This window comes from Suncus etruscus, chromosome 11, assembly GCF_024139225.1.
Source record: "Suncus etruscus isolate mSunEtr1 chromosome 11, mSunEtr1.pri.cur, whole genome shotgun sequence".
Classification (NCBI taxonomy): Eukaryota; Metazoa; Chordata; class Mammalia; order Eulipotyphla; family Soricidae; genus Suncus; species Suncus etruscus.
In genome coordinates, this window is record NC_064858.1 from 109097687 (window position 1) to 109120810 (window position 23124).

The 23124-nt window shown below is 46.5% G+C and overlaps 1 protein-coding gene across 2 annotated transcripts; it reads left to right on the forward strand.

Moving 5' to 3' along the window:
- The first annotated feature begins 566 nt into the window (after window positions 1-566).
- LOC126022741 (uridylate-specific endoribonuclease-like) lies at window positions 567-21753 on the forward strand. 2 transcript variants are annotated; one of them, XM_049783735.1, is made up of 10 exons: window positions 567-621; window positions 6365-6487; window positions 9284-9355; window positions 9847-9981; window positions 10680-10851; window positions 14246-14445; window positions 16089-16202; window positions 17145-17251; window positions 18025-18167; window positions 21633-21753. In XM_049783735.1, exons 1-10 carry the CDS (start codon window positions 567-569, stop codon window positions 21751-21753), a joined length of 1242 nt encoding a protein of 413 aa, XP_049639692.1. The 2 variants fall into 2 exon arrangements, 1 of the variants encoding a protein (XP_049639692.1); XR_007500274.1 differs by lacking the exons at window positions 567-621; window positions 6365-6487; window positions 9847-9981; ... (3 more) ...; window positions 18025-18167; window positions 21633-21753 and having other exon boundaries at window positions 9230-9355; window positions 10680-10796.
- The last annotated feature ends 1371 nt before the right edge of the window (window positions 21754-23124 follow it).

Sequence of the window (23124 nt, forward strand, 5' to 3'; positions counted from 1 at the left end):
CGTTTGCCTTGCATGCAGAAGGATGGTGGTTCAAATCCCGCATTCCATAAAATCCCCTGAGCATAGAGCCAGGAGTAACCCCTGAGCACTGCCAGGTGTAACCAAAAACAAAAACAAAAACAAACAAACAAACAAAAAAAGTCTAGGCCTGTGATTTGCAGGTAGAAGGGGATGGTGTTAGGAGGGCTCACCCTCAGATAAGTCTGGAAGGGAATACTCCAAACTGCAGAGACCTGTGTTGTTGTGCAGACTTGCAAAAACTAGTTTCTAGCTGCAAACAACAAGCATTCCCTGTGCAGAACATCTGGCATTACCTGTCTGCTTAGTCACCTTGCCCCCTGGCTTCAAACAGCTGTGGGGCCCCACCTCCTCTCTGTCACTAATTCTTCCCTCCCCATTTTCCTCCTGGAACGATCCGATCCGGAGGTACCAGATTCTCAAGTTCTGATGTCTTTAAAAGGGCCAGCCTGGGAAATAAGGCACATTTGGAGCTGTGACATTCACCCTGATTCTTGGGAAATTCTACCTTCCAGAGTCCCTATCTGGTCTCCAACTGGGCTCCAACCATGAGGCTCTGTGGCCCCTTGATGCTGGCCATGCTCTGCAGCCTGGCCTGGGCAGGTAAGTCATTATCTAACAAGGGTGAAAGACATGGTGTTTAAAGCATTGGGAAACTTGTAGAGGCGGAAGATACTTGAACAGGGAGGCTCATCCCTATTGGTAAGCCATGGGACATGCTAGACCTATCTTCTCCTCGGGGATAACCTCTGGATGGAGTGGACAGTGTCAGGGTTCTGGTGGGCTAAGGACTAATGGTGTGGAGGTCTTCCTGACCCCTTGGGGAAAACTCCCAACATTTCTTCATCCACCTGACTTTTGAGTGTACTGGGCTTGGGTTTGTGGCCATGGTGGGATGTAAAATTGAGTCTCTGTAGAATGAGTGGATTAGAATTGGGTTTAGCGACTACATCACTCCTGCTCTCTGGTTGTAGGCGAAGCTGCATAGAATGAAGCTTTTCTCTGGGTAAAGTCTTAGGAAGCAGTCAAGCCTAGAGGGAAGCGAGAAGAGCCTCTTATTGGAAGGTGGGCTACAGAACAATCTGGAGAAGAACAAGTGTCCTTGGGGTCTCTGTATTAGAAGAACTAAAAATGAAAAAGCCTGACCCACAGCTACTAGTGGTATGGGGCTGGGATCAGCAGAAGAACATCAACACTTCACTTTCTAGCAACGGTACAGATGCCTATGCCAATGTGTTAATTGAAGGTTATGGGTAGGCAGGAACAGTGCAAGGGAGGGGTCAGCTGAAGGGAATGGGGGAGCATTGTTTTCTGTCCAGAGGAAAAAGAATCAGAGCTTGGTATGCATCCGCCCAACCTAGGTAGGTTCTATATATATAGTACTGTTGTATTAAATAAGATAAAGTATTATTGGGGCCATTGGGTAGAGTGTTTGGGCCAAGTAATAGTACAGTGGGTAGGGTGTTTGTCTTGCATATTCAATCCCCAGCCTTGTATATGGTTTCTGAGTCTGCCAGGAGTGATTCCTGAGTACAGAGCCAGGAATAACACTGAGCACCACTGGGTGTGGCTCAAAAATAAGAACACAAACAAACAAACAAACAAAGGCAGCTTTCATGAGGTGAGATCTCGATGATTGGGGCTTTGACTATGATTAGCATGATAAAGATTCCTGGGAGAAACTTACTCTTAACTATTCTGTTCAGTGTGTGGGTGAGAAGGCCCTTTATGGGAATCCCGGGTAGAAAATCCTAGGGGTAGAATTTCTTTTGCCAGGCCTCCACATGCTGGATGACTACTGGGGTCAAGGCCAGGTCCCTCTTCCCTTGGTTCTCATCTCAAAGTAGCAGGGGTCTGGGTTGGGGAGCCCAAGAGTCTGTTCTGGCTAGGGATTGATGGGGGCAGTGAGGGTTCAGGGGCTGATGCCTCTGTTTTTTTTCCTAAGATGAAAGGAAAAGGCTCTGATCTTGTTTGTCCTATTTCAACATCTCAGAACCTAGCTGTCAAAGTATAAAATGTATGAAGAATTCTTGACTCTCTGGAGATTTCAAGTGAACTTAGGCAGGAAGCTGGTTCCAGAAGTGAATCTTCTCAATGGACTAGGTCTCTATGGAAACAGCATCTGGGCCCTGGAGAGGCATGGATGGAGGCCTGCCCACTATCAGAAGATTGGGTGCTGGCTTTGGCTTTCCCAAACTACACAGATTTGAGAAAATGCAGTGCAGAAAACAAGCAGGTGTTTTTGCAAGAAGAAAACTTTGAAGATGTGGGGAAAGTTAGTGTTTCTATAGGGAGAGGAATGTCCTATGCCTTTCATAGGGAATGGAGAGCATCTGAGAGAAAAGGAGAAAGGTAGAAAGAAATACTGAGGCACATGAGGTGGGGAAGCAAGGGGCAGATGGTTGGTGAAGCTGTGACTCAGGTACCTGTTGTTCAGTGGGACATATTTAAGAGGTGCAGTGTGGGAGGGTTAGAGTGGGGAGTTGAGGTGAGGAGTCTTCTGAGTGTCCACAGAAGAGATCAGCAAGGTGTCTGGGAGAAGTCCCTCCACCCCCAAATCCTGACATGCTATGGGGGACCAGAGAATACCCCTTGGAATTGGTTCTTACTGGGGACAAAGTTCTTAAATGGGAAGGAAGAGGCCATGAAGGGCCCAGAGCGGTGTACTACTGTGCTGCTCAGAGATGACTCTTCTCAGGCAGCCCTTCTCAGCTGGTGCCAGCTGTTGGCATGAACTGAATTCTTCCCTTGACTCTGCTGATCTGGCCCATTAGAAACACTGCCCTGGTTTGTCTGAATTCTCCCCTTTTGGATTCTGGATGTACTGCCAGGCAGCCAGAGCAGGCAGCTGACAGACGCTTCCTCCTGAGCTGAAAATTCTCCTTAAGTTTTTGGCATCTGCGATTCAAGGGAACCTCATTTAGGATTCAAAAGACGCTCCTTGGGCTGGAAGGGACAAGTGGCCTTGGACCTGGTCTTTTTGGGGCCACCTTCTTGGATCAGAGACCAGTCTCCCGGTCACCTTGGAGGCTCCACATACAACACGATGTTGTCTCTGGACCTGGGTTGACCTTAGCCTGAAACCTCTTTGACATAACCATACTGTCATGATGTCAGCTAGAAAACTGTTAGTAGAACAAGAATGCAGACACTCCAGCCCATAAAGTGACCCATTGAAATCCAGGAAGGAGTCAGCTGGATGAAGTGCATCATCAGGGAAGACTGCTCCAGCTGGTCTGTATACTCACCACCTTCATGGTGGCCATGGCATAATGAATAAACATCTATATGTTGCTATGTGTCAGGCACCGTCCTTAAAGGGCTTTAAAAGAGGAATGCATTTCATGTTTAAGGGGACTAGAGAGCTAACTCAATGGGTTGGAACACTTGCTTTGCATGTAGGGGGCCTGGGCGGGAGCCCTGATACCATAGTGTAAGAGGACACGGGTAATTCCAACCTCATAGATTCCCCCGAGTACATCGAGAAGCAACTACAGAGCATAGAGCCAGGAGTAGTTCCTGAGCACTGGTGGGTGTGGTCCTCAAACAAACAAACAAATAAAAATTCCATGAGTTGGGATCAAGCCACGATTATCATCCTTTTACAAACAAGGAAGCAGTGGCACAGAGGTCAACTAACTTGCCCAGAACTGTAGCCCAGAAAAGCCCCGGAACCAGACTTCTAACCCTAAGCAGTTTGACATCTGAATCCAAGACTGTGGGCTCTCTTCTCCTGCCACCTTCATCAGCTCACTCTAAACCCTAATCACAGAATCCAAATCCCTACTTAAACCCATAGTCTTTTTTTTTTTTTTTTTTTTTTTTTTTGTGGTTTTTGGGTCACACCCAGCAGTGCTCAGGGGTTATTCCTGGCTCTAGGCTCAGAAATTGCTTCTGGCAGGCACGGGGGACCATATGGGACGCCGGGATTCGAACCGATGACCTCCTACATGAAAGGCAAATGCCTTACCTCCATGCTATCTCTCCGGCCCCAAACCCATAGTCTTAATATCCGCCCTGCCCAATTCAGTTTAAACACAGCTCTGTAGAATCCCCAAAAGAACTAGCCCCCACAGTGTAATCGAAAGCAAAACTGGGCTTATTCTCTACTACTCCAAACGCATTTCTTAACTCTAACAGTGGTTCCTAGATTCACTTCATTCCTTAACCCAATGGCAACACAAAAAGGTAACTTGAGGAATAAATGTACTTCAAACCCAAGTCTTAACTGTAGCCTTTCATCAATCACTCGAAATTCAGGAAAGATGCTATCCAAGGGAAGGAAAAGGAAAAGATGTGGTCAAAGGGAAGGAAAAGAAGACTGAGAAGCTCGCAGGTTACCAGAGGCTTTTTTTTTAAACAGGATTCCCCAAAGTTCTTAATTCAAACCTAACTAACCCCAGTGCTGGCCCAGTGAGGTTTTGGTTTCCTCCTTCAGACAAATTCTGATGCCTAGAGTAATTCTGACTCTGATCTTGACATCTACAGCTTTTAAACCAATACTTGCTAAATCCAAACCTCAGGAACCTCAAATGGAAACAAGTGTCTATTATCACCCTTGAAGCCTAGAAGGCAAGGAAATAACCCCCCCCCAAGTCAGCCCTGCCAGCAATAGACACCATCTGCTGTCTGGGCCGTGGGGGGCATGACGGGGCTTGCTTGAGAGGGTACATTTGTATGGTTTGCTTTGAATCTTTTTCCTTACCCTTCTTGAGACCAACAAGTTTATTTCTGCAAACCATTTGGCTGCAGTTATGGATGTGGTCTGTGGTTACATAACAGAATCTTATTCCAAAGCCCAGTTCTCACCCACACCCGCCTCATTCCCCACCCTGTACAGGAATGAATCCAAATGCATTCCAACGACTATTTAAAAAGGAAAGATGTGACCAGAAAACAGTGTAGAGGAGACCAGATGAGGGCTATGGGAGAGCAAAGAAAGTGAGGACTAGGGCCCGGAGAGATAGCACAGCGGCATTTGCCTTGCAAGCAGCCGATCCAGGACCAAAGGTGGTTGGTTCGAATCCCGGTGTCCCATATGGTCCCTCATGCCTGCCAGGAGCTATTTCTGAGCAGACAGCCAGGAGTAACCCCTGAGCACTGCCAGGTGTGGCCCAAAAACCAAAAACCAAAAAAAAAAAAAAAAAAAAAAAAAAAAGAAAGTGAGGACTGAAAGGGACAGATGAGAGGAAGGCACTAGGTCAGTGGGAAGCAGGCCCTGGGGAACAGTGGGGTGCACTGGGGATGCCCCTTCATCCACCTGACAGGTGACCAGTCACCAGAACTGACCCATAGATCTTTCTTGGATGTTCCTGAAATGTTTTGGGGGGAGAGTGTCCTGCACAGTTGTGTTCCAGGCTTACTCCTAGATTGGGCTCTGTCCCGGGTATCATTTCTGCTGGAGCCTAGGGGATTATATTGAATGCTGGGGGTCAAGTCCAGAATAGTTGGATGCAAGGCAAGTGTCTTACCTGCTGTACTACCTCTCTGGCCCCAGCCTGAATATCTTTAAAAGTTGGAAAAGGATTGGGGCCTAGAAATAGAGGCTGTGGACTGCTTCTCATGTGGAAAACCCCCATTGAATCCCCAATGCTGGAAAGTGGGGTGTCATTACAATAAATTAGGGTGCCTGGAAAACCATTATGTTCTGGCAACTCTTGTTCATTTTGGTTTGAGTTTGGTTTTTAAGTCACACCTGGTGGTGCTCAGAGGTTATGCCTGGCTGCTCTGCACTCAGAAATCACTCTCTGTGGGCTTGGGGGCCATATGGGTATGAGCTACATGAAAGGTAAGCGCCTCACTCACTGTGCTACCATTCTGGGCAAAGTTCTGCAACTCTGCACCTGCATGACAGTGAGTGACTGAGCAGCCGCTGCTAACTTCAGGCAGGACACTGCCTAAGTCTGTCAGTCCCCACCTGTTCCTATTGACTGCCTGATCTACTATGTATTCGAAGCTGGTTCCAACTGACATATTGGGAGCCCCACCATACTAGTAGCCAGTGGGTACCTGGTATACAACTAACTGGAGTAAGCAGACAGGTGACATGAGTATGATTCTTCGGAGCACTGAGCTATCTTGCCAGGGTGAGGGTCATATTTCTAATGGATTGCTTTTTGGGGGAGTGGCTTGGGGCTACACTCAGTAGTGGTCAGGCGCCACTCCGGCTCTGTGCTCAGTAATTACTCCTGGCTGGCTCAGGTGACCATACAGGGTGGTGGGATTGAACCCTGTAGGCACGAGCAAGGCAAACACCTTACCCACTATACTGTCTCCCCTGCAGAGAGGACCTTGATAAGGAAATAGGACCTGCAGTGAGTAGAATTTGTGACTTTTGCTGTCATAGGACAAATGGAGTCGTGCGCATCTCGCTGCAGTGAGAAATTTAACCAGAATGCTGCCTGTCAGTGTGACCACCGGTGTCCCCGGCATGGGGACTGCTGTGAAGACTATGAACACCTGTGTACTGGTGAGGATCTTGTGGGGTGAAGGGTCTGAGAGGCCCATAAGGCCAGATATAGGTCTATGTGACCTGAGGAGCTGCCAGTAGGTACCACCCTGAACCGTGCAGAACAGAACTTGAAATAATTATAGGCTCAAAGAGGCTGGAATAAGGATGCTGAGGGGGCAGAACAGAGGTCAGCTATTTGGCCAGTACTAGCTCTAGGTTTTTTAGGATGTTTCCAACTGAAAACACCAAGTTGAAGGGGCACAGTGGGTAAGGTAAGGCATTTATTTTGCCTTGCTCAAGGCCACCCTAGGTTTAATCTCTGGCATCCCAAATGGTCCGCTAAGCACTGCCAGGGCTAATTCTGGAACTTTACTGGGTAGGGTCCAAAACAAAAACATGAGCCGAAATACAATAGAGGTCATTTACTCTGAATATGTGTATGACTGTTGAAATTAACAGTAAGTTTGAAAGTTGAAGTAATCTTCCTAAAAGGTCAAAATGTTAGTTTAGCATGTGTTATATGAACAATTGTTGTCCAACCATTTCCATTATGTAAGTATGAAACTAACTGGCAGCAAACATTCCCAACTTGAGTGCCACCAGGATAATAGAATAGTGTCCAAAGGATTTTCACAACTCAAATCATTTTTCTCGAGCAAGCAGAACAAGAAGTCGCCACATCTCCAACCTGCCTTTCCCATTCAGCAATTACCAGCAGACATAAACTCCCTCAAAAGCCAATTGTTCCTCCCCTGCTCCAATCTTTCCGCTTTAAAAATGAATAATCTGAAAACATCATTTTGAATAATCCCCTTGTTCCAGTGTTTCAGCGTTCCAGATAAACAATCTTTGTTTTGGGACCTAGAGCTTTGCTAAGTTCACTGTCAAACCACATGACTTCCAGTTTGAAAGCATGGTCACTGAAGCTATGGTAGGTAGAAAGACCCTGGGTAAGGTGTAAGGCTGAAATGGGCATTACACATTACACATTACAGTCTGTCTACTGAGAAGGAAGACTGGACTGAAATAGAACCTGCTTATCTTACGAAGCCATCTGCTGTGATGAAGAGCTCTGTCTGCCCAAAGGGGACCGATTCAAGCAAATACCCACAGGCCTACTTTCACCCAGAAGGAAACTGGACTCAATTTATACAAATACAGTGTCCACAGTAGCAGAAGTTCTGCTGATCAGGACCAGCGATGGAAACCAGGCCAGAGCTCAACCCCGGCTCTCATCAGATCCTATCCCTTTCCTGCTTCCCGGGCCCCTTTTCAAGGACACTGTGGGGCCTGCCTGCTCACTTGGCACCACCAGGTTGATATGTCAAGAGAATAAGACTCCGGTTCAGAGCTTTTTTTCTTTTTGTAAACTTGATTGATTGGTTCTTGAGCCACACCCAGCGATGCTCAGGGGTTACTATTGGCACCCCTGGCAGGCTGGGGGACCATATGGGAGGCCAGGAATCAAACCAGGTCCCTCCCGGGTTGGCTGCCTGGAAGGCAAATGCTCTGCCACTGTGCTGTCTCTCAGGCCCCTGGTTCAGAGCCTTTTCATCCCAGAATCCTTCCCAATAGAAAATAATGTCAGTGATAGTGGAGATTCCTACCAGCTCATCAGAGCCTGTTTGGAGTGAAATGTGGTTAAATACAGAACTTGGTGGATCGAAGCACATAGCATTAGTCACCAGATGTTTGCTAGTTGAAGGAGTCATCTGAATGATGGTTCTGATGGACTAAGGGAGAGCCATCCTGCAAATGCAAATGAATAGATCGGGAATCACTTTGGAATACTACGCTTTTACTGTGGAACACGGTTCTCCTGTGTAAGGGTTCAGGGAACCCAGAAACTGTTTTTCTCCTCTTCCCCACCCAAGTCCACCCTTCTCGGCCCAGCGCGGAGGATGCGGGCACTCTGCTCACAGGGTAAGGGAACGCAACAGCAATAGGAATGTGCTTTGCTGAACACATCTTCCCCCAAAGACAATGTGTGGCCTGTGCCAAGTGTTGTGGAGCAAAAAGAGAAGCTGGTATCTCAGGAAGCAGTCCCTACTCCCTGGGGAAGTAGAGTCCTGGGGAAGAATTCACTATTCTCTGGTAGGAAGTTCTTTGGGTAAGGAAGATTCCCCCTACGTGAGAGTCGTGCCATTTAGAGAACACCAAACACCAAACCATTTGCCAGCTTCCCTGCGAGAAAAAAGTTATAACCCAAGCTAGAGTTTCAGTCCAGAAGGGACCATCTCCTGCCGCCATCCCCTTCCCAATCTCCAGATGAGCGCTCTAGTCGGAAAGGACAATCACACAGGGAACTCTCTTTTCAGTTTGTGTGAGTTTTCAACCACCTGTCTTTTTCTTTTGCTTTCATCCCTTCCCCAGCTCCTATTTGCTGTTCATATTCTAGCTCCAGTTTTTGTTTCTTGTTTTTTTTTGCTGATTTGGGCCACACCCAGTGTTGCTCAGAAGCTACTCCTAGTTCTGTGCTCACTCCCAGCAGTATTAGTGAATCAGGCAGTGCTGGGGGGGAGGGGGAGGAGAAAGGAGTCAAACAAACCTGGGCTTCCTGAAGGCAAAGTCTGTGTGCAGCCTCTGAGCTATATCTCCAGTCCCATCTTTTGCCTTTGTCACTGAACTCACTGAACAGGTGCCCTCCACTGAGGATAGTGGAGCTAAGAAAAGGAGAAAATGGAAGGAGACAAAAGGAAGGGGAGGACTGAGGGAGGGGAGGGGAGGGGAGGGGAGGGGAGGGAAAGGGGAATGCTGAGCCTTTGGAGTAGAGGCTGACTTTACTCCTCTTGCTCTTTACTCCTGACTCAGCAGACAGGAAAGACCCCAAAATGGCAGAGCCATTCCTGGATCCGGAGGAAGAGTTGGAGAAGGCCAAGCCAAGCAGTGAGTGTTTTTCCTCCAAGTGAGGTCTTCTTGGTACAGGAGGGATCAGAGAGGAACAATGAGGTTGCAATCCATGCCTTTGACCAAGGACAAGGCCCAAGCCAGAACCCCAAAGTCAGAATCTGGAGGTGGTAAAGGGGTGCTCCGTGGGTGAAAAAGAGTCAGGGGCCTCAGTCAGCCTAGGGGCTGGGGGTAGGGTTGGGGGAAGCAGGAAGGAATCTGAGGCCTGGAGGAAGTGGAAGAGATTTTATTTTTTGAGTGGGAAGATTATAAAAACAGCAGGCCAGAAAAGTAAAGTTCAGCTTCAGAAAGGACTTCCTGGCGGAACAGGGTGTTTGCTGATCAGCCTGTTTGTTCTCCTTCTCTGGAGATCTTTGGTGGGTTGACAGATTATGGGGAACTAGACTGGGAAGAGGAAAGGGTGTATTGGGGGGTTGGCAGGGGTAGGAAACTGACTGTGGTCTGCTGGGCTACACTTCCCCTTCTTTCAGATTTGTACGCAGCACCCACCTCCTGCCAAGGTCGCTGCCACGAAGCCTTCGACAAGCACCACTCATGCCACTGCAACGTCCGCTGCCACGAGTTTGGGGACTGCTGCGAGGACTTTCAGAGGCACTGTGGCCATGGTCAGTGACCTGCTCCCTTCGGCATCATCCCAGAGTGAGAGGGAGGAACTTTGGAGCACAGTAGTTCTCAGAGTATGGTCCTACCTCTCAATAGCTGAGCTGAGAAACTCTCGAGTTTCTCCCAAGAATTATGGGAATCAGAAGCTGTGTGTGTGTGTGTGTGTGTGTGTGTGTGTGTGTGTGTGTGTGTGTATGTGTGTGTGTGCGCGTGCGCGTGAAGCTGTGTGTGTGTGTGTGTGTGTGTGTGTGTGTGTGCGCGCGTGAATCTACCAGTCTGGTTTTGTGTTTGTTTTTTGGGTCATACCTGCTAGCGCTCAGGGGTTACTCTTAACTCTGTATTCAGAAATTACTCCTGGAAGGCTTTGGGGGCTATATAGCATGATGGGGATCAAATCAGAGTCAGCCACGTGCAAGGCAAACAACCTACCCACTGTACTATCACTTTGGCCCTTCCAAGTCTGTTTGAATACACCAGTTAATTGTGTTTTTTCCCCTATGAGAAAAGATCAGGACGGACATTCTGTGGGTGAGGCCAAGGGCTGGTTTTAAATGTCCTTCAGCTCTGGGTTCTGAGTCATCTCCTCCATCTCCTCCAGCTGCTAGTATCTCAGGACAGCCCTTCTCCCTCACTGTTGGCTTCAGAGGGTCCATGCACAGACCTTTCTGGCTGACTTCGTCTGTCCCCTGGCTCCTCCCAGAGGGTTTCTCCCACAGCAGTGATGCTGTAACCGAGGAGGAGCTGCAGAGCATCTCGGAGAAGATCTATGCTGCAGACACCAACAGAGCGCAGAAGCAAGACATAGTTCTCAACAGACAGAACAGCATCCCCCCCACGAAGGCGGGGGACAAAGAGGACCACTGCCCAGAGCCGTGAGTTCCCCTCATTTCTTCCTCTGCCTATGCTTCCTCTCCAGTTCAGCTTCTTCTCAGGACCTAGCTATTTTCTCCTCAAATCAGAACAAAGACAAGAAGAACAAAAAAACATCTTCAGGCCATTATTCGTGTTTTTGTTTTGGGGCCACACCTGTTAACACTCAGGGGTTACTTTTGTTTCTTTACTCAGGGAAACTATATGTGGTACCATGGATCAAACCTCGGTTAGGGGCCAGAGCGATAGCAGAGTGGTAAGGCGTTTGCTTTGCATGCGACCAACATAGCACAGACCCAGGGTCAAACCCTCGAATCCCATATGATCCCCAAGCCTACCAGGATCGACTTCTGAGCACAGAGCCAGGAGTAACCTGGTGTGACCAAAAACTGAAACCAAACCAAACAAAAAAAAGCCCTGGGTCAGCTATGTGCAAAGAAGCACACCCTACCAGTTGGGCTATCGCTCTGGCCCCTCCAGAGCCATTTTGAGGGATGGAAGGTCTATAATTAGGAAGTGTCTGTGGCTGGTCAGGTTGTAGCTAGAACAGCCCTTTCCAGAGCTGAAGAGAAAGAAGATAGTGACCTCGGGTAAAGTCTCAAAGAGGCCCTGAAGTGCCTGCTCTTTCCTGAAGCCAACTCTCTGGATCTCCCCCCCACCCCCACCCCCATCTTTAGGTCCCTGTTTGGGCGCCAGTTTGTAGAATAACAGCCATGGATGGGGCTGGATGATGGTGAGATGGAGGGATGGAGGGAGACCTTTCTCCTCCAGCTTGGGCCACAGGCCTGCAACCCCCTCCAGTCGGCGGGTCTGAGGGTTCAGGATGGTGGCGAGGAAGATTCACATCAGTCCGGTTTCAGGAGACATCAGCTTTATTCATTGAAAGAAGGTCAAAGAAACAGTCCCAGATAACCCCCAGGCTTCCTCAGACCCTTGTTTTTATACACAAGAATCAGATACCACCCTAGGATGGGAGCAGAATATCAAGTAAGGAATAATCCAATATACTATCACCAGGTAGTATCACGCTAGGATGGGGCACAATTATTAACTAGGGTAGGATCAGTAATGTTGCCTTAATATAAATTAAAGAGTTTTAATGTTTGGTGTGGGGATGGTGAGGCCTTACTGGACTTGACCCGGCTCCCGAAGCCCTATAATCTGGCAGGTCTGAAGGTTGCAGGGTGAGGGCAGAGAGATTCACAAAGCAGTCAGATGAGGTTTCAGGAGTCAGCCAGTTTTATTTCACAGTCCCTTCTGCTATACACACCTCCTTATGGCCTCTATACTAAGCCTTTTCCTAGCAGCTACTTCTCTACTCCTTCTGGCTCTCTCGACCTCTGTCTCCCCCTCAGCTGCTTTTTCCAGGCTTCCTAACTGGCTTCCAGACTGACTAACTCCTTATGGTGATGTTCCTGCTGCTGCTTCCTTGATGATACTGAATTGCTGATGCTGAATCCAATGCTGTATCTCTGATGGTGATGGCTCTCTCTCCTGATGATGCCTCTCATACACTTCTCTCTCGAACTCTCCTTCCTAACCGCTCTCTCTTCCCCCTGCAGACTCCTCTCCCCGCCCATTCCAGGTGTGGGCAGTTCTGATCCTTCAGGTGGGATAAATTCAGGTGGGGGAGGGGTTACCCATATTCTCCACCTTTTTTGTATTATTAGAGGCATTATTGCTAAGTATATAACAGAGATACAACAGAGAGATATATGTATGAAATCACTATGTAAGATACACAATATAACATAACAATTGGGAAACATGCACCAGGATAGCAGAGAACTTCCAAACTCTAAAATATATTTCCCCAGAATTGTGCAAACAAATATTAAAATTAGATACAAAATTTTCTGTTTGCAGTAAGGCATAAAACAAAACAATATGATATATAAAGATGAAACACAATTTATTAAGACAATGACTGATGCAAATAGAGTCAAAAGATTAGCCTAGAAAAAAAGTTGATTTTTTGGAGGTAACCCAGGTGCAAGAAGTTCTAAAAACAGCTTCTTCTTTGTTGATTTTCAGCTGGTCTTGGATCCTCCATCTTCTCCATCATCACCTTCTGTGTTAGGCTACTGGGGTCTATTAGATAATCTGCTGCAGGTTAGGGGTCCGGGGTCCTCACAAAAGGTGCCTCTCATAGACGAAAAATGGTAGATAGTGGTGTTTGGGATGTTGCCTAGAGTCTTCAACTTTTTCCCCTTCACTGCTTGCATCTGTCTCAGAAGGAGCTCTTCGACCATAGGTGGTGGGCCAGCTGAGTGAGTATGGAGGATGAATTGACAGAACCTATGTCGATTGGGAGTATATCTGCTACCTTTCACAGACATTCCACCAGGTCCGGTTACGTTAGCAGCTTTTGGTCCCCTCTCTTCTTTAACAATATCAAACTCCACAGTCTCCCCATCACCAACGCTACACAGAAACTTCCTGGGATTGTTTCTCTTAATAACTGGCCAGTAAACAAAGACATCATCTTTGGTGTCATTTATGTTGATAAATCCATAAACATTCTGGACATTGAACCATTTAACAGTGCCCAGGACTTGGGTTGCCAGCACTGGCTTGTCTACCTGACTCAATGCTTGGGCCATGGGGGTATCTTTGGTTGAGCCGTTTTCAGACTCTGAGTCTGCAGAGATGGTAGCTGGCTTATTATTCTTGGGAAATGGGGGTCTCTCTGATTTAGTGTCAGTAGTAAACAATACATTATTAGTTCTGGGAAGACCTTTAGATTGAGAACTCGTCACCACTGAGAAGGCACTCTTCCCCTCTTGTGAAATGTATTCAGGAGAATCTCTAGGGAGTCTGGCACGTATAGTTTAGAGTAAAAAATGCAGGTAGATAGACCAGAGCAACATGAAGCCATTCAGAATAAGAGCCATGTTCACCAATGTTCCAGTGAAAGGCAGAACAAATTCAGTCCAGCTCAAGGAGGCTGTCAAAGGGTCAAGTCACAATTAGCACTCACTATCGCTGAGGTCTTCTTCTTGGGTCCAGGATTCAAGTCAGTCCCTGTTCGGGCACCAGTTGTTGCCTAGTAAAAGCAACTGAAAGGGAGACAGAGGCTGAGAGAGCCCAGTAGGAGTAGAGAAGTAGCTGTGAGAAAAAGGCTTAGTATGGAGGCCATGTGAGGAGCTGTACATGGTGGTAGGGACTGTGAAATAAAGTTGGCTGACTCCTGAAACTTCATCTGATTGCTTTGTGAATCTCTCTGCCCTCACCATACTACCTTCAGACCTGCCAGACCATAGGGGCTGTGGGAGCCAGGTCGAGTCCAGAAAGACCTCACCATACCCACACCAACCCCAGGACTCTTTAATTTATATTAAGACAACAAGTAACACAACATCCAAGCCTTTCAGTGGATCTCCCTCTATCTCTCAGGCTCTTCACCTATGTCAATGAGAAGCTGTTTTCCAAACCAACCTACACAGCCTTCATCAATCTCCTCAACAACTACCATCCGAAGACAGGTCAGGGGGAACATTTCAGTGCCCAGCAGTTGGCTGAGCAGGATACCTTCCTTGAGGAGGTCATGAAGACGAATGTCATGAAGGAACTCTATGGGTTCCTCCATCGAAAGAGTGAGTGAGCCCTCTCCAGGCCCCACGGGAAGTGCTGACAACTCATGTCTGTGTCTGGGACACCTAGATGCCCAGGGGCTCCACACAGTGGGAGGTTCAGAAAGTAGGTGAGAAAGAGGCAGAAGCCAGTGTCCATCTGAGAAGAGTCAGGAAAGACATGGCCCCATGAGGAGCTGAGCAGTTCAGTCTAGTTCGACTTACTCTCAGCTGCCTCATTTGCCTGACTTGCCATTTTGATCTTCAGGGTTCTCTGTGGTGTGGGAGTTACCATTTTTCCCCAGACACTCCTGAGTCAGAGTGGTTGAATCAGCACCACTTTTCCAGGCAGAAAGGGTCCCTGATTGGACTCCTTCTTCAGTCCTCACTTGAGGGGCAGGAAGGAGGTCAGCCACTTTACATGCTGGGTGGGGAAGCAGTAACAAAAGGCAGCAGAAGTTGCGAGAGGGAAGTTCTACCTGGTAGGGTTCTAGTTGGAGTGGCTCCAGTGAGATGCACACGAATCAGACCAAAAAAGCTTTGGGCTGCAGGACTTGTTGGCAAGGGGTTGTGTTGGTTTGTGTTCTCGAATTCCTTCTTGAACTGAAGAAAGGCCTCTACCGTGGCTCTTTTCAGGGCGGGCCTGCTGGGCATGTGTCACAGTCCTGCACTGCCCCTGGTGTTTGTTTTCTCATGTGCACAGGCATTCTGCTAGCCTGAAGGCCTGCAGCTTTTTTCAGTGGGAGACAGAGTGGGGGAGGGATGTGCTAAGTGACAAGTTTCAAATCACCAGGAAAGGGGCTGGAGCAATAATCCAGTGGGTAGGGCATTGTCTTGCATGTAGCCTGCCCAGGTTTGATCTCTGGCATCCCATATGGTCTTCTGAGCCCATCAGGAATAATCTCTGAGTACAGATCCAGAAGTAACCCCTGTGCGGTGTTGATTATGACCCTGAAACAAAATCACTGGGAAAGTGAGCCTGAGAGACAGTACAGTAGGCAAAGCATGTGCCTTGCATGCGGCTGACTGAATTCAACCTACAACACTCCATATGGACCCCTGAGCACTGTCAGGAGTGATCCCTGAGCAGAGTCAGGAGTAAGCCCTGGGCACAGTCGGATGTGGCCCCTAAACAATAACAAAAATAAAAGAGAAGTTTTAATATAAGCCCGAACTGGAACTCTGGGTCTCAAAGATGAGGCCAAGTTTTTTTTTTTTTTTTTTTTTTTTTTTTTTGGTGGGGGGTCATAACCGGCAGTGCTCAGGGGTTACTCCTGGCTCAGAAATCACTTCTGGCAGGCTCAGGGGACCATATGGAATGCCAGGATTCGAACCACTGTCCTTCTGTATGCAAGGCAAACACCTTACCTCCATGCTATCTCTCTGGCCGGAGGCCAAGCTTTTCTTCACATTTTTCTCCACGAGTTCTTAAATTCTAGCTCAGAGCTCATGACATCCAGGCAGTTGTCCCTGTCCAGTTCACAAGAGGCTTTTAGTCTCTGGTGGTCAAGAGTTGAGAGACTTGGCTTTTCTTTTAGCTCTGCAACTTGTTACTGGTATAACCTGAGGCCAGTTATCGTTTTTATTGTTCCAGGGGTGCCCATCCTTGATTATCAGGATCCGATGCTATCTTACGATCTCCTAAGTCCTTTGTGTTACCCCCACAGACCGCTACAACTCAGAAGAAGAGTTTGTCAAAGACTTGAAGAACATGTGGTTTGGACTCTATTCAAGAGACAAAGGAGACAGGGACTCAAGTGGCTTTGAGCACGTTTTCTCAGGTGAGGTTCCTCTGTTGGGAAGAAAGAACTGGAGGGATGAAGAGAAGGGAACAGCTGGACCTGGCCATAGATGAAATAAGAAACCCCATTAGAGGCTGAAAGAGCGCTAGAGAAGCCACTTTTGAAGAACTGTGTCTTCTAGAGAACTGTGTCTTTCAGGAGAAAGATCAGATGCTGGGGTACCCAGAGGAAGGAAAATTATTTTAGAGACATGGGACTATCTCTGAATGGTGGTCTGCTTTCAGAGCATCATCAGCTATGTCCCAAAAGGATCATGGTCTTTTCCCCCCCTTGGTTTACTCTAAAAATTTCCCATCAAGTCTGACTTATTTTTTGGGGAAAAAAAAAAAGGCTGACAGTTGGGGCTGGAGCAATAGCACAGCAGGTAGGGTGTTTGTCTTACACAAATAGCAAATCCTGGCTTGGTCCCTGGCATCCCATATGGTCCCCCGAACCTTCCAGGAGTGATTTCTGAGCACAGAGCCAGGAATAACCCCTGAGTGCCACCAGGTTGAGGCCAAAAACCAAAACCAAACAAACAAACCAAAAAGGCTGACAAGTATCCCCTGACCACCAAACCTTCATTAGTGGGAAGAGAGAAACTCTCCCAAGGCCTCGAGTTAAAAACAAGGTTAAGAGGTTGGAGAGATAGTAAGGTAGGTAGGGCATCTGCCTTGCATGTGGCTGACCCAGGTTTGATCGCCAGGACTACCTATGGAAGCCAAACCCAAGCTCATTGGGCGTGATCTTTGAGTGCAGAGCCAGGAGTAAGCTCTGAGCACTGCTGGATATGGCACAAAACTAAAAAGCAGGGTTGAAGTGCATGGAAGGCACACTAGGAAGTCATGGGCAACATGGACATTCCAGGGTTCAAAGACAGAAGGGAATCAATCTTAGAATGGAAAGGAAGGCCAGCTCCTCAGCCTGGATTTTCCCCCATAGGTGAAATCAAACATGGCAAAGTAACCGGCTTTCATAACTGGATCCGCTTCTACTTCCAGGAAAAGGAGGGCCTGGTTGACTATTACAGTCATATCTATGACGGGCCGGTGAGTACTGAACGTGATCCCCGGATAGCAGTTACTCTCCCTGCTGCTCTGTTCTGCATTCCAGACACCAAACTTGCCTTTTATGCTGATGCTCAGGAGCAGCCAAGCAGGGAGTGACTATGACTTCTCAGGTTGATGCTGAGCAGGTCCCACCAAGGGACCATCAAGGGATCTGACATTCTTTCACAAACAGCGAAGCTTCTAGAATTTCAAGGATGTGGGCCCGGAGAGATAGCACAGCGGCGTTTGCCTTGCAAGCAGCCAATCTAGGACCAAAGGTGGTTGGTTCGAATCCCGGTGTCCCATATGGTCCCCCGTGCCTGCCAGGAGCTATTTCTGAGCAGACAGCCAGGAGAAACCCCTGAGCACTGCCGGGTGTGACCCCCCCCAAAAAAAAAAACCAAAAAAAAAAAAAAAAAAAGAATTTCAAGGATGTAGGAAGCAGAGAGACCAGATATCTTAGCAGGGTGAACCATTTCCTCTGTCCATTTCAAACAAATCTGCAGGACAGGAGATATCAATTTAGCAGTAAAGCTTTTGCCTTGCATGTGCGAGAACCTGGGTCTGATGTTCAGCACAAAAAATCAGGACAAAACAAAACAAACAAACAAAACCCAATAAAATAAAGAATCCAGCTTTTCCACAAACCTCACCTAAGTCCTGATTGCCCTCAACAAATTCTAACTAATCCTTCCCATCTGTTCCCCCTCAAATCCATTCCAGCATGGGGCATCTCTTCACTCCTCACCTCTTTGCCACTTTTCTCTCTGCAGTGGGATTCCTACCCCGACGTGTTAGCCATGCAGTTCAATTGGGACGGCTACTATAAGGAAGTGGGCTCGGCTTTCATTGGCAGCAGCCCTGAGTTTGAATTTGCCCTCTACTCCCTGTGTTATATTGCCCAGCCAGGCAAGAAGTAAGTACTGGGTATTCAGAGCCTGGGGAGCAGACTGGAACCATGGACAAGCCAGCCCAAACAGCCAGAAGATCTTGATTCTGCCAATATTTTTTTTCTTTTTTTCGGTTTTTAATTCACACTCGGCAGTGCTCAGGGGTTACTCCTGGCTCTTTGCTCAGAAATCGCTTCTGGAAGACTTGGGGGACCATGTGGATGCCAAAAATCGAACCGGGGTCCATCCTGGGTTGGCCCTGTAAGGCAAATGCCCTAACACTGTGCTATCATTCTGGCCCCCAATTGTGCCTCTTGAGGGAGATTCTTTCTCTCTAAGGGCTTAGAAAAATCACCTGTCAGATGGCAGCATTTTCAGTGGGAAACATGCAGTGACTCATTTCTGGTAGTCAAACTTCATTTCTGCAGCAAAACTAACTGGCTCCCCGCTCTCCCAAGTAGTGCTGGGCAGAACCACAATATGTGAAAGTTAAAGACACTGTTGACCTTGGAGAAGCCCCAAGCCTCTCTCTTTGGCCCCTGCTTAGGGAAACCCTAGAGCTCCAGTGAGTACACTCTGCAAGCATGGGGCCTCATGATTGAGGATGTTTGAGGATGGTGGATGCTAGAACTTCTGAGCAGATATTCCATAGCTAGAGGATCTAGAATCTGGGTTTTTCTTTATTTTATTTTATTTTGTGGGGAGAGAGTCTGTTTTGGGGCTCAGCTGGCAATACTTAGGGGTGATTGACTCAGCACTCAGAAATTACTCCTAGCACGCTCAAAGTACCATATGGGTGCTGGGGATCAAACCCAGGTCAGCAAGGCACACACACTACTGTGCTATCTGGCCTCTATTTTTTATTTTGTATTTAACTTTGCTTGAAATGAGGACATTTTCAGTCATTTGACTCTTTATAGAAATTTAATACAAATATGCATGGTAAATATACAAACAAATTTGTTATAAGGTAGTTCATATTTTGTTAACATAGCATCTGAATCATATATTTTGGAATATAAAATATCCCTAATGCATTTCATTCCTTCCCTGACCTTACCTTTGGCTGCAAGTGAAGTTAGAAATAGTCTTCTTTTAGACTATTTTTGAAGATGTCTATAATTGAAACAGAGATTTAGTATTTTTATGGCTTACTTATTAAAATTTTGTTTTTGATTTTGGACAACATCCAGCTATGTTTGGGGCTAACTCCTGGCTCTGTACTCAGTACTCCTGGCAGTACTTGAGGGACCATATGTGGTAGTAGGGATGGAACAGGGGGCTGTCACATGCAAGGCAAATATCTTATCCCTTGTACTATCATTCTGGCTTCATATTTTTATTTTACAATATTTATTACTTTGATATTTAGCTGGTAAGATGGTTAAACTCTGGGGCACCGATGTACAAAGTTAGTACTTCCTACCATCACCAAGTGGCCATGACCCTCCTAGAATCTGGGATTTTGTTTATGTTTTGTTTTGGATTATTTTGGAGGGGATACACCTGGACTAGGGGTTAGTCCTAGATCTGCATGCAGGAATTACTTTGTTGATGCTTAGGCGACCATATGGGATACCAGGAATAAAATTCAGGTAGGACAGGTGCAAGATAATCACCCTACCCTCTATTGCCTTAGCCCCTATAATTTTATTTGGTTTTGGGTGTCACACTTAGTAGTGTTAACAGATCTCTCATAATAGCGATCAGGGAACCATTCGGAATGCCAAGGATCAAACCCAGATTGGCCACATCCAAGGCAAGTGCTTAATCCTCTATACTTTCTTTCACTTTGTATCTAGGATTTTAGAATTGCACTCTGATAAAGATGAAGTGTTTCTTAGGCAAATAGAAGATAGTTGTATGTCTGAAACTTGATCATGAACAACTTTTTTTTAATGAATAGCTAATTCATTTACTTTTTCTCCTCACCTTTGCCTGTATTTGAGACAGGCATTCTCCTTTTCTCATTCATTAACATTGTCATACTAGTCATACTAGTTGTTAGTGTTGTTATTTCCCTAATAGCATTCACCACCCATTGTGATGAGCTTCATATTGTGAGTGGGTCCTTCCGACCCTAATCTCTATTGTTGCCGGTATTATTACAATGTCTTTAATATTTTTTAAAACCCATAGATGAGTAAGACCATTCTGTGTATCTCTCTCTCCCTCTGACTTATTTCACTCAGCATAATAGATTCCATGTACATCCATGAATAGGAAAATCTCATGACTTCATCTCCTGGTGGCTGCATAATATTCCATTTTGTATGTGTACCACAGTTTCTTTAGCCATTAATCTGTTGAAGGATATCTTGGTTGTTTCCAGAGTCTGGCTATTGTAAATAGTGCTGCAATGACTATAGGTGTGAGGAAGGGTTTTTGAATTGTATTTTTGTGTTCCTAGGGTATATCTTTAGGAATGGTACAGCTGGATCATATGGGAGCTCAATTTCCAGTTTTTCGAGGAATCTCCATATTGTTTTCCATAAAGGCTTTTCTAGACAGCATTCCCACCAGCAGAGAATCAGAGTTTATTTCTCTCCACATCCCTGCCAGCACTGATTGTTCTTGTGCTTTGTGATATGTGCCAGTCTCTGTGGTGTGAGATAGTACCTCATTATTTTGATTTGCCTCTTCCTGATGATTAGTGATGTGGAGCATTTTTTCATGTGTCTTTTGGCCATTTGTATTTCTTCTTTGAGGAAGTATCTATTCATTTCTTCTCCCAATTTTTGATGGGGTTAGATTTTTTCTGGTAAAGTTCTGTCAGTGCCTTGTATATTTTGGATATTAGCCCTGTCTGATGGGTATTGGGTGAATAGTTTCTCCCATTCAGTGGATCCTGAACAACTCTGCAACTATGCATCTCATGGTGATTCAATTAAAGATTCATTAAAAAAAGAAGATGGGGGAGTGGGAGATAGCACAGTAGGTAGGCACTTGCCTCACACACTGCCAATTAGGGTTTAATCCCAGACATCCCATGTGGTTCTGCAAGCACTGTCTGAAGACTCTGAAGTGATTCCGGAGTGCAGAGCCAGTATTAACCCTAGCGCATTACCAGGTGGGATCCCTTCAAAAAATAAGACAAAACCAAGGAAAATAGAAGATAAGGATGTTTGGGGATGTTTGGGGATGTCAACGAGATAGTATATTGTCTATGCCTTGCTTTGCATGTAGCTGACCTGAGCTCAATCCCTGGCAACACAAGACTCCCACCAGGAGTGCTCCCTGAGTGAAGAACCAGGAGTAAACTTTGAGCATTGCTGGGCTTGGCCCTCTGCTCCCCACCCCTCCAAAAGAGAAATAATAATGTTTTCAAAGGGCTCCTGCACACACAGAATGGGAATCAGGGCTGTGGCAGCTTTCTTGGAGTGCCATGGGTTCAAAGTGTGAAGCCATTATGCACGGCCTGGGCTGCCCCTTGCAGGACAGAGGTGGAGTGAAGTGGAGGACCCTAACAATTTGGCCATCTTTCTCCACAGGTGCAAGCTGAACCTGGGTGGATATCCCTTGGCTATCCAGACCTACACCTGGGATAAGACCACATATGGAAATGGCAAGAAGTACATCGCCACAGCCTATGTGGTATCTTCCACCCACTAGCTTCCAGCTAGAAAGGAACAGGAGGGCAGAAGAACTGCAGTGTTATTTCTCTTGGCTGGAGAGTGGAAAGCATTCCTTAATGCCTATGTGAGAAAGCAAGGAAAATTCTCAGGGGAAAACTGAGGCAAAGCATCAAATCTAAGTTCCCTGCTTGAGGATACTCCCTGATATGTGACTGCTAGGAGCCATCTTCCCTAGACTCTTCATAATGAACCCATAGGCTGAAGTTGGGTTCTGGATCTTACCCCTTCCCTGCCTATTTCAAAAGACTTAAAAAGAACATATAAATCTCCTTTGAATATCTCTTTAGTTACATTCCTTTAAAAGGCATAACTGTGATCAAATATCTTCTCTGTAATGGCAATTTCCCCCATCCTCGGTATCCATTTAGTATATAATTCTGGTAGACCAGTCTTTGTTTAGAGGCCATGTAAGAAAAAGGTTATGGGGATTGTTGGTCTTGATATCTCTACCCCCATATGCACAATAATACCTTGTGGCATTGTTCCTTTTTGCATAGGCACATTAAAATGGGAAAAGATTACATATGCAAACAAGTTCTTATAACAGAGATAGGAACACAACATTTTATACTGCAGTAGTACCTTACATCCTGAACACCTGGCATAGTGACTTGGCTTAGACTTCAGCTGATCAGACATTGCCCATTCACCCCTGAACTGTGGACACCATCTGTGTAAACAACCATGGTTTCCTACACCATCACCAGGTTAAGAACTCTAACAAAGGGACCGGAAAAATAGCATGGAGGTAAGGCATGGAGAAGGACAGTGGTTTGAGTCCTGGCATTCCATTTGGTCCCCTGAGCCTGCCAGAGCGATTTCTGAGTATAGAGCCAGGAGTAACCCCTGAGCACTGCCCGGTGTGGCCCAAAAACAAAACAAAACAACAACAACAACAACAACAAATAGAACTCTAACAAGAAAGGCTCCACTAAAGCCATGGCACTGACTTACTCCAAAGGTGGTACTTATAACACCCTGACAATCTAGGAACAGCAATAGTCTGCTTTTAGGGCAGAATTCTCCGCAATGCTACCTAATCTTGAGACACAAGCAGAAGATGCCATATACCAGGAAGCCTTCAACATAGGACCTGTAGAGAAACCAGGATCTATAACTATAGAAACCCGACAGCAACAACTGTGATGGTGAAGAACTGTTACTGGGACCACAGAGAATGTCAAAGGGGTTGGACAACCTGGAGCCTGGAGTTGGTCTTATTCTTCAGGAGTGAGGTCTCCCTGTTTTTAGGCCAAAGGTTTCTCCTTCCAATTTCTCCCATATTTTGCTGTATCTATGCAAACAACAACTGCCACACATACATCTTTCTTCTTCTAGTGTATCTACC

Coding starts and splice junctions, on each gene's coding strand:
- LOC126022741 (XM_049783735.1), top strand. CDS start 567: ATGAGGCTCTGTGGCCCCTTGATGCTGGCCATGCTCTGCAGCCTGGCC. Junction 622..6,364: donor CTGCAGCCTGGCCTGGGCAG/GTAAGTCATTAT, acceptor TTGCTGTCATAG/GACAAATGGAGTCGTGCGCA. Junction 9,356..9,846: donor GGAGAAGGCCAAGCCAAGCA/GTGAGTGTTTTT, acceptor CCCTTCTTTCAG/ATTTGTACGCAGCACCCACC.